This window comes from Photinus pyralis, unplaced genomic scaffold (genome assembly GCF_008802855.1).
Source record: "Photinus pyralis isolate 1611_PpyrPB1 unplaced genomic scaffold, Ppyr1.3 Ppyr1.4_LG8, whole genome shotgun sequence".
In the NCBI taxonomy this organism is placed as follows: Eukaryota; Metazoa; Arthropoda; class Insecta; order Coleoptera; family Lampyridae; genus Photinus; species Photinus pyralis.
Window position 1 is genome coordinate 10,682,644 of NW_022170819.1, and position 18,497 is coordinate 10,701,140.

At 37.2% G+C, this 18,497-nt stretch overlaps 3 protein-coding genes across 4 annotated transcripts in view; 2 read left to right on the top strand and 1 right to left on the bottom strand.

Moving 5' to 3' along the window:
- LOC116178416 (espin) overlaps positions 1-18,497 on the top strand; it is a 116,031-nt gene that overhangs the window by 39,133 nt on the left and 58,401 nt on the right. Inside the window, exon 3 of the mRNA XM_031497902.1 lies at positions 7,481-7,648. Within this exon, the coding sequence (XP_031353762.1) occupies positions 7,481-7,648 (168 nt within the window). The remainder of the gene's footprint in view (positions 1-7,480; positions 7,649-18,497) is intronic.
- LOC116178613 lies at positions 3,570-5,946 on the top strand. Of its 2 annotated transcripts, XM_031498162.1 has the most exons (3): positions 3,570-4,031; positions 4,952-5,351; positions 5,401-5,946. In XM_031498162.1, the coding sequence occupies exons 1-3, from the start codon at positions 3,579-3,581 to the stop codon at positions 5,415-5,417; spliced, it is 870 nt and encodes a 289-aa protein (XP_031354022.1). In that variant the 5' UTR covers positions 3,570-3,578; the 3' UTR covers positions 5,418-5,946. The 2 variants fall into 2 exon arrangements, with proteins under 2 accessions (XP_031354022.1, XP_031354021.1); XM_031498161.1 differs by having other exon boundaries at positions 4,952-5,946.
- On the bottom strand, positions 4,263-6,234 carry LOC116178614. The gene is made up of 3 exons (XM_031498164.1): positions 5,973-6,234; positions 5,789-5,892; positions 4,263-4,867 (listed from the first exon to the last, which is right to left on the bottom strand). Exons 1-3 carry the CDS (start codon positions 6,208-6,210, stop codon positions 4,319-4,321), a joined length of 891 nt encoding a protein of 296 aa, XP_031354024.1. The 5' UTR covers positions 6,211-6,234; the 3' UTR covers positions 4,263-4,318.

An 18,497-nucleotide genomic window follows, 5' to 3' on the forward strand; every position in this document is an offset into this window, starting at 1 on the left:
TGCAACTTCTGTTAAAATCGTAAAAATCCGGCCACAAATATAAAAGATAGCGTTGCATATGTGCAATCCATTTTTGACGTGCTACTTCAATTTCAGTGTATAAGAAGAATTTCATTTCAATGCTTTTCTAAATGAGAAAGTTGCAACTGCGCATGCGCAAATTTAAAGTTAGATTTTCCTTTGTTCCAAGCGTCTATGTATCAAATTTCGTTAAAACTCTTCCATAAATAACAAAGTTGGCACTGCGCATGCGCAAAACCAAATTTTGAAACTGTTCCAAGTTCCTATGTATCAAATTTCGTTTAAATACTTTTATATATAAAACAGTTTGCAATTCGGTTAATAAATGGTCGAAATGCTAAAAGGACACTGTGAATTTTGAATCGATTCGACTCAACTTTTGGCATTGCGTATTATATGGCTTAGCCCATATTGAATTTTATGCAATTCAGTTCATAACTAACGGAGATGTCAAAGCGATCGGATATTTCTAAACAAAGTTATCGTTCACACGGACAGATGGATGGACATACAGACAAAGGAACAGACGGACAGATCTGTTGACGACAGACAGGAATACAAGATTATAAACGATCTCTAGGATCGTTAATAAACGGCAAAAGTGTAAAATTATGGAACATGTAAAAAAAATTTTTTTGTTTTTTTAGCAATAAACGCAGAAAAAATTCCTTCCTTGGTGCAAACCTCGACACCATAACGAACCAAAAGCGAAAAAAGTAGAACAATAGCTCTTGGTAGCGTCTCAACGAACGAGCGGACGGACGGACGGACAAAGTGGCCACAGTAGCGCGTTTTTTTTTTATTTTTGTGGAAATGCGCTAAAAATGACTTTTTATTGTAACACCATAAAAAAATGAAATACAAGAAAATCCTATAAGAAAGAATGTAAGACTAACAGTGCCTTTTGAATTATAGGACAGACTCCGTTTTCAAAACGGTCGATCTAAAAACAATTTAACAGATCTTAAAAAGTACTCACAATTCTATTGATAATAATCCAAGGAAATGCTTAGGACAAAAAAAATATGCGATGTTCGGCGAAACAAACACTATAACACAAATCTGACAGATTCTTCTGAAAAACAAAAACAACTCACTTTTAAAACACCACAAATGGCTCGAAGACAAAAAATATTTAACTTTGCGACTGCTCGGATAGTACGACTTTTTTGCATTTCGCCAATTATTTCCGTTATTCTGGATAAACTTGTATCCACTTTACTTTGTTAACATGAAGACGGCTGTATTTTTTATAAGAGTCTTCCAACCTTTTACCGATCCTAAAATTCTTTCCTCTCTTAGGAGGTTTTGCGAGTGTTGAGAGCACTTAAGAACCTTTAAAAATCTACCAAGGATCTTGAAGGGCATGGCCTTTAAGGATAATATTGGAGAGTCTACAAAACTTTTCAGAAGTCCCCGGAGGCTCTTAGGACCTTTACCAGGACATTTACTTTTTAAGATTGAGAGCCTTACGAATTTTGTTCTTATAAGAAACTTTAAAGCGCACATCTTTAGGGCCCTTTAAAATACTAAAGCACTTTTATAATGCACCCCTTAATCTGTAATCTCAAACGTTTTTAAAGGGTCTCTAGAGCCCTCTAAATTTCATATAGTTTATACGAGGCTTTTAAGAAGCCTTTAAAAATTACTAAAGAGTACTTAAGAGTATTCCTGAACCTTTTAGTGTATAGTGGGTTGGGTTGCCAGAGCAGCCTTGGCTCAAACTCACTTAAAGATAAAGCCCAAAAATAATAATAAATAAAAATGTCTTTAGACTGTAGAGTGCTCTATGTTCCAGAAAACTCACAGGTTTTCATGAGTATTCAAATCTTTTGAAACCCCTAGAAGATTTTACCTTCAACCTGATTATTTTGGCACACCTCAAATCTAAAATCTTTTATCACAAGCGGAACAAATCTACTTCCGGTCAAGTAGACGTACTGGTACACGAACAAAGTGGACAGACTAGCCACTCGTAGATCAAATTTTTGAGAGTTCTCTAAAACTATTACTTTTAATGTCTATACTCGTACTTTGCAAGCTCATACTTGGAATTTAAAGACCCGTGAACGATGAGCTCATTATTCACTGTATTAAATTATTTTCTAGAAAACGCATAAAAGAAGAAGATATTATTATTTAATTAGTAGACAATTACGGCATGCTTTTCTAGCTAATTATTTTGTCTCATTCTAGGCCTTCCGTAAAATTTAAATAAAAATATTACAGCTAAACGAAGGTAATTCGCGAGCCATGACACACTGAAGCATTTTAATCGAGATTTTCAGGAAAAAAAAAAGTACTTTGTCCGAACTTCTGTGTGTCTTCATCCTAGGGCATGTTCTTCAGCTATTACATAGGTTACATTAGGTTACTTAAATGTCAACGGATAAACCTGGTTTCTTAATTGGGGCAGCGGCGTTCTCTCTCTCTTAAACCTCTATTAACGCTTCTACCCATCTCTTGATATCTCATCCGTAGCGAGAAAAAATGATGGAAAATAAAGAAAGAGAGAGAGACAGATATGAAAAGAATTAAGCGGACAATGAAAAAATATAAACAGAAAGAGTATGAAAGCAGAGCAGAGGATATGTGGCAATACAAAGTATGAAGAAAATATACTCGACTGTTGAAAGAATAAGGAAAATGGAGTGGGGCAACGGTAAAAATAGGCTGTAACGGGAGCCCGTTAACACATTGTCTTTGATTCAATTTTTTAAACTTTTTTTGGTTCTGTTACATGGGCCTTGAATACGGTCTTGACTTTTTAAATATGTTTGAACACTGAAGGGACTTGTGCGTCGTGGAATGCTGCGTGATTGTCTCAGGTTATCGGAAATTTTTGTGTGTATATTGCAGTCATCGTTATCTGAGTTGCTGCGTCATGTGGAATTCGCAGAATAAACGGAAAATTACTCCACGTGGTGCTGATGCATAGCCATCAATGAATCTGACAAGATGAGTGAAGTTAGTTGATGGGTGAAAAAGCCGACCTGCGTAGCTCAGATGAGTTCACGTTACTAGCTCTAACTTTGGGTACAAGGGTCCTGGGTTCGACTCCCAGGTAAGGCATGTCTGTATGTGTATAGTGGGTTGAGTGGGAAGAGTAGCTAATTAGCTAACACTCCGCCCACTATAAGATAAAGAATAAAATAAATAAACAAAATAAAATTTGCGTCAAAGGAAAAGTAAAGTAGTCAGAAGTAGGTTGTTCCGAGATAACCGTCGGCGCATTCGTGTTGACAGAAGACTAAAGTTAAACCAAACCCCTGTAAATTAGCGCAGGGCGCGTTTTATTTATGAAAAGAGAGTTCACGTTGAACCGTGAGCGAAGTTACGTCACGCTCCTGTAAATTACCCGTGGGGTGTCCTTTATTTGTGAAAAGAAAATTCGCGCTTAAGGTGGGTCCAGACTTGAGGGCACATGACCAGAGCGCGCACACATGCGTGTGTTCTCAAGTTGTGTGCACTCAGCTCATGCGGGAAATGCAATTTCTAAGGGCGCACGCATATGCACTCACATTGCTCAGTTCATGCGTACGTGTCGATGAGATAAGATGTCTACCGATGAAGAAATGGTTATGTTGGCTGCGGCAAGTTTTATTTTTATAAATGAAGAAGAAAAGAAGAAAGAACAGAAAACCAAAAAAAGCCGGCGTTGGTGGGTGACACACATTTTCAAACAAAGGAATCGGTTAGGTGGTACAAAATTATTACGCAGTATGCAGCTGGAAGAAGCGACAGGTCAATTTAAAAACTTTGTGAGGATGTCGGCAGAAGATTTTGAATTACTGCTAAACGAAGTTGGCCCTATAATAGCAAAGCAAGAAACAAAATTTAGAAAAAGCATTACCCCTACGGAACGGCTGGCACTAACGTTACGTTTCCTCGCAACAGGGGATTCGTATACAAGTCTACAGTACCTCTTCAAGATATCTAAGCAAGCAATTTCATGCATAATTCCAGAAGTTTGTGCTGCACTCATTGAGGCTCTCAAAAGTTATGTTCAGGTAAGCAAAAGTAACTTTTTATTAAATTTTAACTTGCACAAAAAATTACAAATTCAGAAAATTTTGTGAAGTATCGGGAAAGTCTACGTACGAAACGTAGGAACCCGCCGAAGATGGGCCTGGTGTTGAATTATAAATTGTAGCAGAACTGCTATCAGAAGAAGGCCCAGGTGCAACATTTGTCGAAAAAGTGTCATATTCNTTGTGCTGCACTCATTGAGGCTCTCAAAAGTTATGTTCAGGTAAGCAAAAGTAACTTTTTATTAAATTTTAACTTGCACAAAAAATTACAAATTCAGAAAATTTTGTGAAGTATCGGGAAAGTCTACGTACGAAACGTAGGAACCCGCCGAAGATGGGCCTGGTGTTGAATTATAAATTGTAGCAGAACTGCTATCAGAAGAAGGCCCAGGTGCAACATTTGTCGAAAAAGTGTCATATTCTCCCATGTCCGCTTTGAAGAGCACATTGTTGATTTCATGCTCGACTATAGCATGGCACCTTTTTGAATATCCTCTTAGCTTATTAGCTACATGTTGGCCATATATAGAAAAGCGATCTTGCAGCGGGTCTTGGTTTTGTTTCGCAAGATAGCGAGTGTGCGTGTCCTGCAAAATTCGAAGAGCTTCTTTAGATAAGGAGTTACTCTCTTCGTGATGTTGTTTTTTTGGTTTTTTCTTGGCCGGGGGTTTAGCATGTTTTGCATTTTCTTTTTCTTGTGTCTCATCTACTTGTACTTCGTCTTCATCTTCCCTGATGACCACCTCACTATCGTCCTCCACCGGAACGGAAGACAGATCCATTTCGCCATTTTCTTCTCCACTACCTTCGGTATCCTGTGAACAATTTTACATTATTAACTTACAATAGTGCGTGTAACCTAGGACAAAAAATGGTATAATAGTATATTTTTGTTTCAGCTGCCTAAAACTGACAACGAGTGGAGGCGTGTTTCTGAAAGATTTGAAAAATCGTGGGGTTTTCCTAATTGTTTAGGAAGCATGGACGGCAAGCACATAGTACTCCAAAGTCCTATAAACAGCGGAAGCGATTACTTTAATTACAAATCGTTTTTCAGCATTGTATTGTTTGCTTTGGTAGATGCTGATTATCAGTTTATGTTCGTTGATGTTGGGTGTCAAGGACGGATATCTGATGGAGGGGTTTTTAAGCATAGCAAACTGCATAAACTTCTTCACACAAATAGTTCGAATTTCCCAGAAGACAAATCCCTGCCAGGAAGGGATAAATTAATTCCCTATGTTATAGTGGGAGATGACGCATTCCCGCTTACAGAGCGTATTATGAAACCTTTTTCTGGTATGTATGAGAAGGGGTCATCCGAAAGAATATTTAATTATCGACTTAGCCGAGCCCGCCGGATAGTAGAAAATGTATTTGGTATACAATCTGCAATATTTCGTGTCTTACGGAAACCTATTTTACTGCAACCAGAAAAGGCAGAACTAGTAGTGCTCACAACAGTTTACCTTCACAACTTTTTGAGGAAATCTGCTTCATCACGAAATATATATACTCCGCCGGGTACATTTGACTCTGAGGTAGAAGGAAAAATAATAGATGGTAGTTGGAGAAAAGCACATGGTGACAACGCTAGCTCCCTCCGGCCTATGCGCAATGTACCTCGCAGACCAACACTTAATGCGTCTTCAATTCGAATTGAATTTTCCGAGTACTTTAAGAGTAATGGAGCCCTACCTTGGCAAGATGAATATGCCTAAAACGTTTGCACTTACCAAATCTTTTTCTGTGTCCAGTGTATCTCGGGGAGCGTCTCGGTCAAGCAAAAAATGCATCCTTTCAAACGCAAACCATTTCGATATGTACACTTCTTGACGTGCTAGAAACAATACATCATATAAATATGTACCTAATAATAAAATGTACTACTTCAGTATTGTTATTTAGCAAACCGCATACCTTTTCCGGTACCAATAGTTTTTTTTCCTTTGCTTTTCTGACTGCGGAAGGAGCCTAGCAGACTATTCATTTTTATTTTCACCGTTTTGGCATCCACATTCATTATTTTGGAGATTTCGTCCCACGCATCATTTTTCTTTGTTTTCGAAAAATAAAATTTATGCTTGGGCTCCCACAACACAGGATACTTTTCGTAGATGTCGATTAGCTCCAAACATTTGTCGTTACTCCATTCCATATTGTTAATTCTAAATAATGAACGTATAATTAGTATAGATAGGTTTATAGTATGTTTGAATTGGATCATATCAACGTGTATTCAAACGTACCTGCTATGATCCGTTGGCTAATGTAAACTAAACAAACTTTTACAACACGAGGCACGCACGTTGAAAATTACTAAACACGTCAATTTCACCGTCCACACTGAATCGCAACGCACGCACGTTTTCTTTTGAGCGGGTCCAAAAAACCGACAGCCGACGGCTCGCATCATGCGCGCGCGAAGCGGCTCGCGAGTCAAAAAACATACGTTGAGAAGATGCGCGCCGACGTCCACATCTGCATATGCGTGCGCGCTCACGTCATATGCGCTCAGATGTGGACCCACCTTTAGATGTCAGGCAGGGCATAACTACTTGCAAAATTAGCGCAGGGTGGTTTTATATATACCCTAATAATCAAGAGCGTGATTCAAAGAAACAATTGAATTATAGAATTTCATGTTGTAATTCTTCCCACATCTGAAGTGGTCGATTGCGCAAACAATATTGAGGAAAATACTCTTTCCAATGAATTTATTACTAGATAACCAAAATGCTCCGGCTTTGCGACTATGTGAGCTGAATCAGATGCGACTATTTTGATATTTTAATTATAGAGAAAATAAACTAAACAAATATAGAAAACGAGCTCCTGGGTATGGCTATAGCATGTGCAAAACCAAATTTTAAACCTGATGTTAGTTAGAGGGAGGCCGTGACGAAATATTTTTAGCTGTCCATTCGTGAAAAAAACATTTTGCTAAGTTGTCATTCAACAGTGATATGGCTGATTTACTGAACCTCTGAAACTGTGAAAAAATGTCAAATAACTTCGAAACTATCTCAGTTAGATATAGCTTCATATTGACAAAATCAGTATGATTGAGGAATTTAAAAATGGAATCAGAAAAGATAGTGCCATTTGAAATAAGAAGGTTCTGATACAACCGGAAGCGCGGCCATCTTGGAAATATGTTTGAATGATTCCTTTTGATTGATTATTCAAAAAAGGTAATGGGCCCCGAAGTAAAATTCCCAACCGTTCCTGAGATATCTCTAATGGTCCACTTAAAAACACCACCCTGTATGTTCTATTAAAAAAAGATCTAGGGAAGGGTGGGCGGAGGAATGTGGGGGAACTATTATTTCTGTAAATTTTAACCACAAATGCAAAATGAACAAGGATTAGAGATGCAGATTACGCCTGTTGGATAGGCAACTAAAGTAACTTCTCTTTATTTTCAGATACGGGCGATTGAACGTTTTACGCTGGTTACTTTGGGAGGCTGGTAACCGCGCGGACATGCCGGCGTTAGAAAGGGCATCGAACAGCACTTTGGCACTGCATTACGCCGCTGCCAGGGGATGTCTCGACTGCGTCCGATTATTGGTGGATTCTACACCAGATCTAAAGTAAGTAAACCACGGTGGTATAAACGTATGTTGGCAATACAGAAATGTGTACACATGAACTGTGTGTGTTGCCTAACCACTTGCTCAAATAGTGAGAAATCCTTATTCTTACTCCTGTCATACATCCATGGTAGGCAACCAAACGTACTGAAGTGAACGTCGAAGTCTTGGAAAAGCTTTGTGTATGCAAAGTTGCCTACCCTTCTGACATAATCTTCGTGAAATTTAGTTTATTCACCGCTTAGAGAAGCGATTAATTAATTAAATCCAAGTAAAAAATGTTTAACGCAACGAAGAAAGTGCCACGAGCATCTCGCGCGTGCGATTATTTTAATTAAATTCTTCTCGAAACAAAATCGGATAAAAATTTAAATTAACGCGGTTTAACATAATGAAATTAATTCTTATTATTTAAGGCTTTCACCTGTTTAGTTGTTAAGCGGTGTCTTTTTTATGAGGAAGCGTGCAATTGGCGAGTGTTGAGGAAATTGCGTAACCGTTATTCAATTCTTATTTTCTCCAATCGATTGTTTTCAATTTCGATTAGGACGCAATCGTTGGGTGCTTAAATACCTGTGCAAATTCCAATCTGAACAATTTTATCATGTAATTGAACCGTGTAGGATAAGCAGATCAGAGCCCCAGCATAATGCCTAGTTTGCATGGGCTTAGTACTTGTTATTGCTCGTAGTACTAATCTGCTTAGTGCGTTTTACAGCAATTCTCTAAGTGTGTCATGTACCTATATATGTAAATTAAATATGATTTATTCGAATATTAAGGATAATTCCGATGTACTCGTATTTATCTTATGGTCATAGTTTCTCTTATGCCCAAACAACGATCAACATTACAACTTCATAAAGCAAAAGCAGTTGATCGACAATCTAACCGAATTCACTGCATATCGTAAGAGGCAACTAAACAAGTCAGCCGCAAACCTAGGACTGAGTTTGGGAGAGCGAAGTATCTTAGTGCAACGCAGTCATCAGGAAGTTACTTTACGTTGAGTTGATTATATATATTGATTGGTGTAAAATTAGTTTATTCGTGGAAACGGTTTGCGTCAATCAAGTGGCAAGTTGGTTGTGCGGATAGAAACTTCAGGCAATTCGCTTTGAGCCGCGAGTAAAGTTAAGTTAACCACCTGTAAATTACCCTGTGGTGTATATTTTGAACGAAGAGAATTCATGCTGTAATTCTGCGCATTTCTGAAACGGTCGATTGTTGTTAATTAATATTTTTATATGACATTGACAATGTTGATACCGACCTTTGAACTTCACCTTGAGTTAATTATCTAGGTCACCACTAGAGGTTAGCGACCTTGCGGTTCACCTCCTCATATTATATTTTCCAAAGTCATCATCAGAGTGCGAGCGACCTTCGAGCTTTACACCTTGACCTACTTTCCACCTGACCTTTGAGCTTTACACACACTCTCCAAAGTAACTACAACTACCAGAAGTGAGCGAATGCCCTTTGAGCATTACCTTGACCTACCTAAAAGTTGACCTTGGAAATTAACTATACTTTCTAAGGTCACCGCCACGTGACACGCGACTTTCATCTTAACCTACTTCCCCAAGTCACCAACAGCTGGCGAGAGACCTTGAATTGAGACAGGTTCGGCCTTACAACCTTGTCAAAATATTTTTTTGGGACAATCCCAAAAGGAGTTATTTCGGTGCCAAATAAGTGCATTTGATGCTATTTATGATGACCTCATGAATTTTGACCAAGGCATGTCAAGGTCCATAGGTACTAACACACTGATTTTATGCGAAAAATGATCAATCGCATTCATTCGATTCCCAAGGTATATTTTAGATGAAAACATATGCTTTTGCTATGATTTATGCACAAATTTTATTGGGGAATCTTTGAAACTTGTAATTTAATGTCAAGAAGTAAAGTTTTGGAACAATAAAATTTACTTACAATTGCAGTTACACTTGTTTCTACTTATACTCCTCGTCCTCTCTACTTTCTCATATCCTCGCCACACAGTCTGCATCTACTATATCCTCTCTCTTTATTTCTTAAACTTCGCTATTATCTTTAAGTGCTTTCATCCTTCTCTTAGGTATTTCAACTCCTTACATTCGTTCTACCGTAAATTCTATATTTTCCTTTTTTGTTGTTGTAAAGCTGCTTGAGACACTTTGGTTCGTTCTTTTTCCACAGTGTCCGCCTTTTATCTCCTTCTCTCTACCTTTGTCCATCCGTATCCGTCTCTTTTGTAATCATAATTCCCTTTCCTTTATCCCTACCTTGGATCATGTTATGAGATTTTGACGATTGACGACCATTAATGATGCACCAAAAAACCCATCGCATTCAGGTTTGTCAGGAATTGATTGAACGTTCAAAAGAAGACCGAAACACTCGATCATTCTTCTTCCCACCCACCTTGGTCACCTAACCTTGCCCCTTGAGACTTCTTCTTGTCCCCGAAACTCAAAAGATCCTTGAAAGGAAGAAGATTTGAGACGATTCCCGAGTATGAAAACAAACGCGACGAAGGAGCTAATTGACATCACAAAAGAGAATTATTTTGGGATAAGTATGTGCGTTGGGGGGAGGAGTACTTGAAAGGGGACTCAGATATGTAACTTCTAAATAAAGTAAAATTTGTTTTATGACGTCGGTCTACGTATACTGCAAATGTTCAATGCCGATTACGATTTGCCAGTGAGTACTATTATGGCACTCGGCTGCGCCTCGTGTGCACCTGCTAGTAATCGTCTACTACCCTCCTAGTTAGGTAATACGCCATTACGTAGGTTTGTGATAGACACATCTCACTACAAAGATGAACTTCCGCACTTAAAATCGGTCCTGGTATTGGGTATAGTCTAATAAAGTTGTAAAAAACGGCATAAAACCAATCCATCGCACCTGTTCCAATTGCAATAAATTTTTGACCAGTACTGACCTACTTATCGTTCCGCTGCCAGAGGCAATTATTAAACGTACCCATACAAAACATATGGCAAATCCGGGCAATTTAAATTTGCATAAGGATACACGCGGCACGCCACACGATTATTCCAGTTACGGGCGCACTGAACTGAAACAAAAACTTGTTAAACCAAATAATATTCCATAATTATAGTGCGATTCGCTTTGCAAATTAAGACATTACACGTCTAATTATATTCGTGTGCAACTAATGGACACCAATAATACGGCTCTGTATTAGGTGAATGGAAATCTAATTATGGACGCTTTCTTACTTTGAAGTAAGTTTTTGGGGAGAAATTTTAGTTGACATTATACGAGGATTGTTTACTACCAGCGATAGACAATGGATAATTTTGAAAACATATCGTAAACTAATCAGAAGTTTGTTGTCACGATTTCCAAGACTGTTTATGTGACGCGCATGAGAATGTTAGTAATAAAGTTAAAAGTGAAATTCTCGGAGATGGTTATTAGTTATAACGATTTCAACAATTCAACAATTTCACGGGCAACTAAAGTGACATTTGAAAATGAAATATTGATAATTGGGAATGCCGAGAGCGTAACATTCTTTGGAATTAAGTGGAATGTCTAAGTCACAATTTGAGGGTCGAGGTGCTTCGGTACTTCATGACTGGCATCTGCACGATGAAGAAAAAGTCTTCACCGCCTTCAACTTGTCGCTCTCCTGGTTAACTCCTTGATTGCCATTCAAACTAATACCCGTAAAGGCACGATAATGAACTTAACACACAAATACAAGAAAGAATGTGTATTAATCTGTATTAATGGCATCCAAATTCTAAGATGTGCTACTCAATAAACTCTATGAGCACTATGAGCAGAATCAGCCCTACCATAGTTGTAGAAGCATAACTGGAAAATATTTGTGTGAAGGTATCTGAATTACAAAAAAAACAACAGAAATTACGGTACCTTTTACTTTTCCGTATTAATTAGGTGTTTCGTCGACCTCCATAAAGTTCGTCCACTAGAGGCTCGTATTGGCTGGTATATGGAGTTTCTGCTGCTACGCGGAGTTGAATATTTATTTATTTATTTATTTATTTATCTCTCTTGTCCAATTACAGAGTGACCCGCATAATGCTTTTTAGAGGTGCCTCTGCAGAAGCTCTTAAATTATACTGTGCTAGTCCGGTATTTACCTTGCAAATTAGGAAAACTACAGGAAAACCTAATTCGGAGTAGTAGAATATTTGACATTCGTTTTCGTTCCAGATCAACTAGACGCAAATTCGTGCGGTAGGCGGTCTCAGTTCTAATGTTCAATTCCGCTGAATTGGAATTACCGAGAAATTGCCGGTACGAATTCGCTAGTAATAAATGAACCTCTATACAGGGTGTTAATTAATGTCATGCAGATATTTCAGGGGGTGATACTCGTCAAAATAAGAAAAAATGCAAATATATGCATGGTCTAAAAGCCGTCGTTTTTGTTATACAGGATGACCAAGAAAGTGCAACACCCTGTATATTGCGACCAACTATTTTGATACTTTATTGTAAGTGATTCTAAAAAATAGTTGATTTATCAAACTTGAAACAATTATCCCAGAACATAAGAGAGAAAACGAAAAATACGAGAGCAAAATTGAAACTTTGCCACCCTGTATATTGTATAACAAAAATGGCGTCTGTTAGACCACACACATATTTGCATTTTTTTCTTATTTTGAATAGTGCTACCACCCCCTGAAATATCTGCATGACATTAATTAACAACCTGTATTTGGAGCGCATTTTCCAACTCATATTGGAAGGCGCTATTATGGCCGTCCGTCTGTCCGCCCGAGGCCTTAACTACTTCTACAGTTTTTAAGATATTTAGTTCGTTCTTTTTGTATTCGGTAGCTAATAGGTCTGCCACCTCAACCAAGAAAAATGTTGACGATTAGTATGCGCATGCGCAAACTGCGCGATGTCAATTTTCTTATTTATGGAGATATTTCTTTAAAATTTTAACCACAGATGCTTCTAGTAAAGACAAGCATATCGCATATTGTAAAAATCGATGTGCGCATGCGTAAACTATGCAATGTCAACTTTCTTATTTATAGAGACTTTTTTTAAATTTTAACCAGAGATTCTTGTAGTAAAGGCAAACATATCGCATACTTTAAACATCGGGTGTGTGCATGCGCAGACTACGCAATCTTACGTTTCTTATTTATAAGAATATTCATGCCAATGACCGTTCCTTAAGGCGAAAACCTTTTTTCATTTTTAAGAACATGCTTGCCAACATTTCCCATTATTCAGGCTTTAGCGAGGCGGACAGAGACGCAAATTTTAGTGCTTGCTTACACGTAACTTTTGTCTTGAGCCGGCCCTGGGTCAAATTTGGTAATATTGAATAAGGTTAGATCAGGTTATGTCAAGTTAAGATAGATCAGATTGGGTCGTGTTAAGAAAAGTTTTAAACAGTTAGGTTAGGTCACGTTAAAGCAGGCTAAGCCATGTTACATTAAGTTCTGTCAGCTTTGGTCGGGTAACGTCAGAATTTGTTTCTCTTTTAAAATCGTCACAATCTAGAAATAAGTCATAATCGGTAAAAGCTCGTTACTCGCTGCTTACTCACCTCATAGGACACGCAATGCACTCTGCGGTAGGTTTCTTAACTTTCTCTCTCATATATGAGTAAATTGCAAGAGACCACACTACAAAATACCATTATAATTGTAAAAAAGTTTAAAATTAAATCAAAACTAACTCCAGTGACATCATCGAAAATTATGAGCTATTTTGCCACATTTAGCTTTTGTGGTTAAATGGTATGAATGTTGATTCTGACAGCCAATAGCTAATGACCAAAGCAAAAGCAAAAGATCCATCTAGCGCTTTTTGTGTACACTGGAAACAATCTTTTTTCGAACTTAGGAATTTGTAATGAAAAATTCAAGTACTACTACAGTTCTCTCTCTATGGGTTTCGGATCTCAGCAATTAAAACACATAGAATGCAATTTTTTATTTAATTACGAACTCCAAGGCGTAGGGTGCAGAAAATGAGTAAAATTAGAAAGTTCAGGTGTCTGACATTGACGTCATACGCCATCTTGGGTTTTGGTCTAAAGTCGTGGCCTTGAATTCTGGACCAAAATCGTGACCTTGGATTCTAGACCAAAATTGTCATCTGGGTATTCCGGTTACGTAACTAAGGTGTGAAATTTTATCAAAATCGGATGTATACTTTAGGAAATGCCAAAAGAGTAACGATACTCTTGAAAAATTGACAAATTATTCATTCCAAATTTTACAAATGAGAAAAAAGCAAAAGCCTTCAACAAGTAAAAAAAGGTTCTGTACTTACATGTTATAAAGTTCGCAAAAAGTATTCGCCTACGAAAAGATGCACAGATAATAATAATACTATTGTTGTGTGCAATGGCATGCGGCCACACATTGAAACCTAGAATTTTATCATCTCTCTCATACACATCCGGCATTAACTATAAGGAGAAATTCCCAAAATTGACTTACAATTTCTCAATTTGAGAGGCTCGGTGGCCGCGATCAACTTCCAAAAATTCCAAAGAATTCAGTACACTTAAAATCCATCTTGGGGACTAGTAGAGAAATTTGACTTGAAAACTCTATCCGGATAGCACTTTGAATTCGAATAAACACACAATTAATTCCTTGATAATGACAAAAAATAGAAAAAGTTAAAACAAAATTTCTGTAAGAAAGAAAGGCTTACAAAACTTGTTGGGACGTATTACTCCTCATGCAGATTTTGGTAGTCGAAATGGTTTTAAGGGTGGTTTTTTTCGAAGTTTCGAAGTGGGGTTGCGAGTTTTTTTTTAATTGAGCCAGGCAAAAAAAACAAGAACAGGAATAAGAACGAGAACGAGAACAAAAATAAAAATAAAAAATAAAAAAACCCTTCAAACATTCTTAGAAGTAACACAAACACAGAGTCTGAGATAAACATAGGTTTCCCCACGGTGATATTCCTCCGAACAAGGTCAATTGCAACTTCCAACTCCAACTTCATTCCAGGTTCTTCTTCAGCGTGGGACGTTCGAGCATGTGGTCTCGCTCTCTCGTTGGTTGCCATCGTACCTGTCGACAAAACGCAAAAACTTAACACAAAAGGTTAGACTTGATTCTGAGAAAAACAAAATCTAGATTTTTATTTTATTTTATTTTGCCTTTATTTTTGAGTGGGCGGGGTTTCAGCCAAGGCTGCTCTACCAACCCAGCCCATTATACATTTACAAATATCCATGTCCGAACCCGGATTCGAACCAGGGACCCTTAGCACCACAGTTCAGCTTTAACTGAACTGCGCCACACGGGCCGATGCCCCTGTTACGAAGAAGGCCAAAGCAGGAATTTCTTGCGATCTTTTTCTTCACATGCGCTGAACACATCTACTCTCCTTTTCATCTGGTTTGCAATGCAGGATTGCCACGTCTTGAACCGCTTCTGTTTGTCAGAAAACTGCATACAGGGTACTCTCGGTATATACAGGGTGAGATCCTATAACGTCCATCATAATTTTTTCTTGCGCATTTATGGCACTAAATAGAAAATATACAGGGTGCGTCAAAACGTTTTTTTTCATGCATTTTCGAATACTGTGTCAAATTCTACGCATAATAAGAGATGACCCAGCCCTTCAGCGTAAGTTATATCTCAAATTTGAGCGAAATGGTTCAAAAACTACAGGAAATATATAACGAAAAATCTTGTAATTTTAACACCCTGCAGCGAAGTTTTTGCGGATTTATATTTAGGAATCGGAACTGTTAGTCATAAGCCAAGCATTATCAACTTCCGTATTTGCATCATATATTTAGCAACACCGTCCCAGAACGGGATTTTACCTCTGGGTTCCAAACTGGCTTGGAATTACTCATTACTTTCTGAATTATGAGTTTGGGCTTCTGACACAGAGACGGACGGGCCTACATTATGTAGTAAGTGGTTTTCCTATAGACCAAGGGCACTTGTTTTCAGTACTGCACAAAAAATTAATCCTCTGGTATCTGGTTTTAAAATTCCCCGGTAAATTCACGCAGTCCTTACCAAAGGATTTGTAACTGTTTACTTGATCTTGTTCACAACTCGTTTACTCGTCTTCGTAACGCTTTGACAAAGAAAAAAAATGTAATTTGCAGTTATTATACGTTCAATTACACGGTGCTTTACGATTATTTCATTTTTCAACTAGTTTTGGATAATTACCGTATATTACGCAATCTAAAGACAGACAACTCGCGACACCCCGCAATATCGAAATGGGGCACAAGATGATTTCACACACAATTTAAATGGAATGAAGTTAAGTTTCTAAAAGCAAATAATTAACGTGTTCTTTAAAACAAGCAAACCAGTTGTGCAAGTACGCATATGTTGCTCTAAATATATTGTCAGTACATATATACAGTATGTTGTTATTCCCACGAGACCTACTTTAATTGAACACCCAAATATTACGGTAGCATTAATTAGGAACGGTGGCAAAGGTGTTTGTTTTAATGCACCTGTAACAGCATTTTTTTTCAAAAACCTAATTTTCGATTTTTTTCTAATTACCGTTTGTCTGATCTTTAATTAACCATTATATAACAGGCATTACCGTTCTGTGATTTAATACTAACTCGTAACTCGTTCGTAACCTACACATGCTTCAAATGTCGGTCCTGTTATATTCCATTTAAATGGTAAGTGTAATGACAGATGGTACCTATGTTTCGAAATTCTTCTTTGAAGTGGGCATTTTTATAAGGCTCAGATCATCTCAAATTTAAATACGTAATTGTGATAGCCAGCAGGAATTTCATTCTGAACCATTTTGTTGGCTACAGTACACGGCATGGGTTCGAGCGTCGTTGGACAAGTTACAATAACCATTTATAATTGTCCCTCACGATAAATTAATCGTAAATTGAGACACGTGTTTTGAAATTAAAAGGACGGCACAAGCAATCACCATCTGGACTAGCATTGTATTTGAATTGTTATGTCAATTAGCCACTTCAAGTTATTGCGTCGTTTTAATTAATCTAAGATTTGGTTTGAAAGATCAACCATTAACGTTGGCTGGTCTTCCAGATAAGTATCTACCAATGATTACGGGCATGGAGAGTTAGGTACAGAAATTACCGGGAACTATGCCAAGACAAAGTTACTTCAGAATGCGTTTCTTGGGAAACATAGGTCTGGTAACTTAAAAAAACTATGAAGCGTTTAGATGTCAAGAATTTGGACATATCAAGCGGAATTGTCATAAGAAGATGCCCGTCAAGAAGAAAACTGACGGAAGAAAAAGAATGGATTTATGATTCTGGTGTAATTTCACACATGTGCGACGACCTCCTCGAGAATGTTCAGAAATGTTCCAGTTTTGAAATTGACAGCAACTCTACAATGAAAGGATAATTTGTTGGAAATGTCAATTTGACTGTGAATATCAATATTACGAACGAAAGTGTCAACTTGAAGGGTGTTCTCCATCTGCCTGAGATTAACACGAACTGGCTTTCAATTTCAAAAATAGTGAGGTATGGACATACTGTTATCTGTAATAAACTTTAAATTAAAAGCTTGGTACCTGAAGGATTTTCGGAAAACTTACAAATTGCTTGAGAATCTTTAAAAGGCTTCCGAACAATCTTTGAATAAATTGCAAACCTCTAAAGACCCCGCTAGGGCGAAACAACTCTGAATTCTTGGTGTATATCCCTCTGAATTAATTTGAATTAGAATTAAAATTAACGCGAATTAATTTGAATTAGCCTGAATTGATTTGATCAACGAGAATTAATCTGAATTAACGTGAATCAATTTGAATTAACGTGAAATAGGAATTAATTTTAAGTAACGTGAATTAATTTAAATTAACATTAATTTACGTGAATTATATTGAATTAACTTGAATTAATTGGAATTTACGTGAATTTGAATTAACATGAATTAATGTGAATTCTTAATTTAAATTAACATAAATTAATCTGAATTAACAGGAATTAATTTCAATTAAAATGAATTAATTGTAATTAGCGAGCATTAATTTGAATAACATGAATTTACGTGAATTATTTTCAATTAACGTGAATGAATTTGAATTTGAATTTTTGTTGTACACCAAAAATAGTACTTGTTTTCCCCTAGGCCTCCCCTGAACCTCTGATACCTACTCTAAAGAAGTACGGGAAAACTTTCTGGGAAAATTAGTACAATTTATGAAACTTTTGGTCTTGTTTAAGTGGTCCTCGATTGATTCCACGACACCCTACCAACTTGACACACTACACACCAACAAAGCTGATATGGCTAAATCCGGATCTTCTGGATTGTGAGACATTCTTGAATGACTTTCAGATATCTTGCAAAGCTTGTCCAGCAATCAAAATACCTGCTCGTACTAAAAAATTGATTTAAAATAATGTTACTTTTACGCAAATATTATGCCGACGGCTAGCTCAAAATAACCAAAAATTTAGACAAGTTTTTTTCTAGGAGAATAGACCTTTCTCTCCTATGACTCACAAAGTGAGGATCGTCGCGCCTCTGCTCTAGGTTACTTGATTGCAAATAAATACAAAATCTAAATTTCAAAATATTTACCTACATAAATTTTAGAAAAAAAATCAAAATAAAACTAATAAAACAAATTTTCGTCACGAAAATTTGACTTAGAAATAAATGATTGTAACCTAAATGAGTGTCTGGAAGCCGATACCCAATAATTGAACTAACGTGTAGTAACCTAACGGCAAGTACTCCTTGTGGTGCTTTTGAACACCTTTAAAGGAATCGGTTTCTTTTGAATATAAAATCACAAAAAATATTGTCACACGATTACTCCAAATTACGTAATCCAAAGGTAAACCCTTGACCTGGTCTTAATA

What these genes read in the sequence shown, in the direction of transcription:
- LOC116178614 (XM_031498164.1), bottom strand. Translation starts at nt 6,210, where the DNA reads ATGGAATGGAGTAACGACAAATGTTTGGAGCTAATCGACATCTACGAA. An exon ending in AACTATTGGTACCGGAAAAG is followed by an intron (nt 5,893 to 5,972) that starts GTATGCGGTTTG and finishes TATTGTTTCTAG; the next exon opens with CACGTCAAGAAGTGTACATA. An exon ending in TGGACACAGAAAAAGATTTG is followed by an intron (nt 4,868 to 5,788) that starts GTAAGTGCAAAC and finishes AATTGTTCACAG; the next exon opens with GATACCGAAGGTAGTGGAGA.
- LOC116178613 (XM_031498161.1), top strand. Translation starts at nt 3,579, where the DNA reads ATGTCTACCGATGAAGAAATGGTTATGTTGGCTGCGGCAAGTTTTATT. An exon ending in CTCTCAAAAGTTATGTTCAG is followed by an intron (nt 4,032 to 4,951) that starts GTAAGCAAAAGT and finishes TTTTTGTTTCAG; the next exon opens with CTGCCTAAAACTGACAACGA.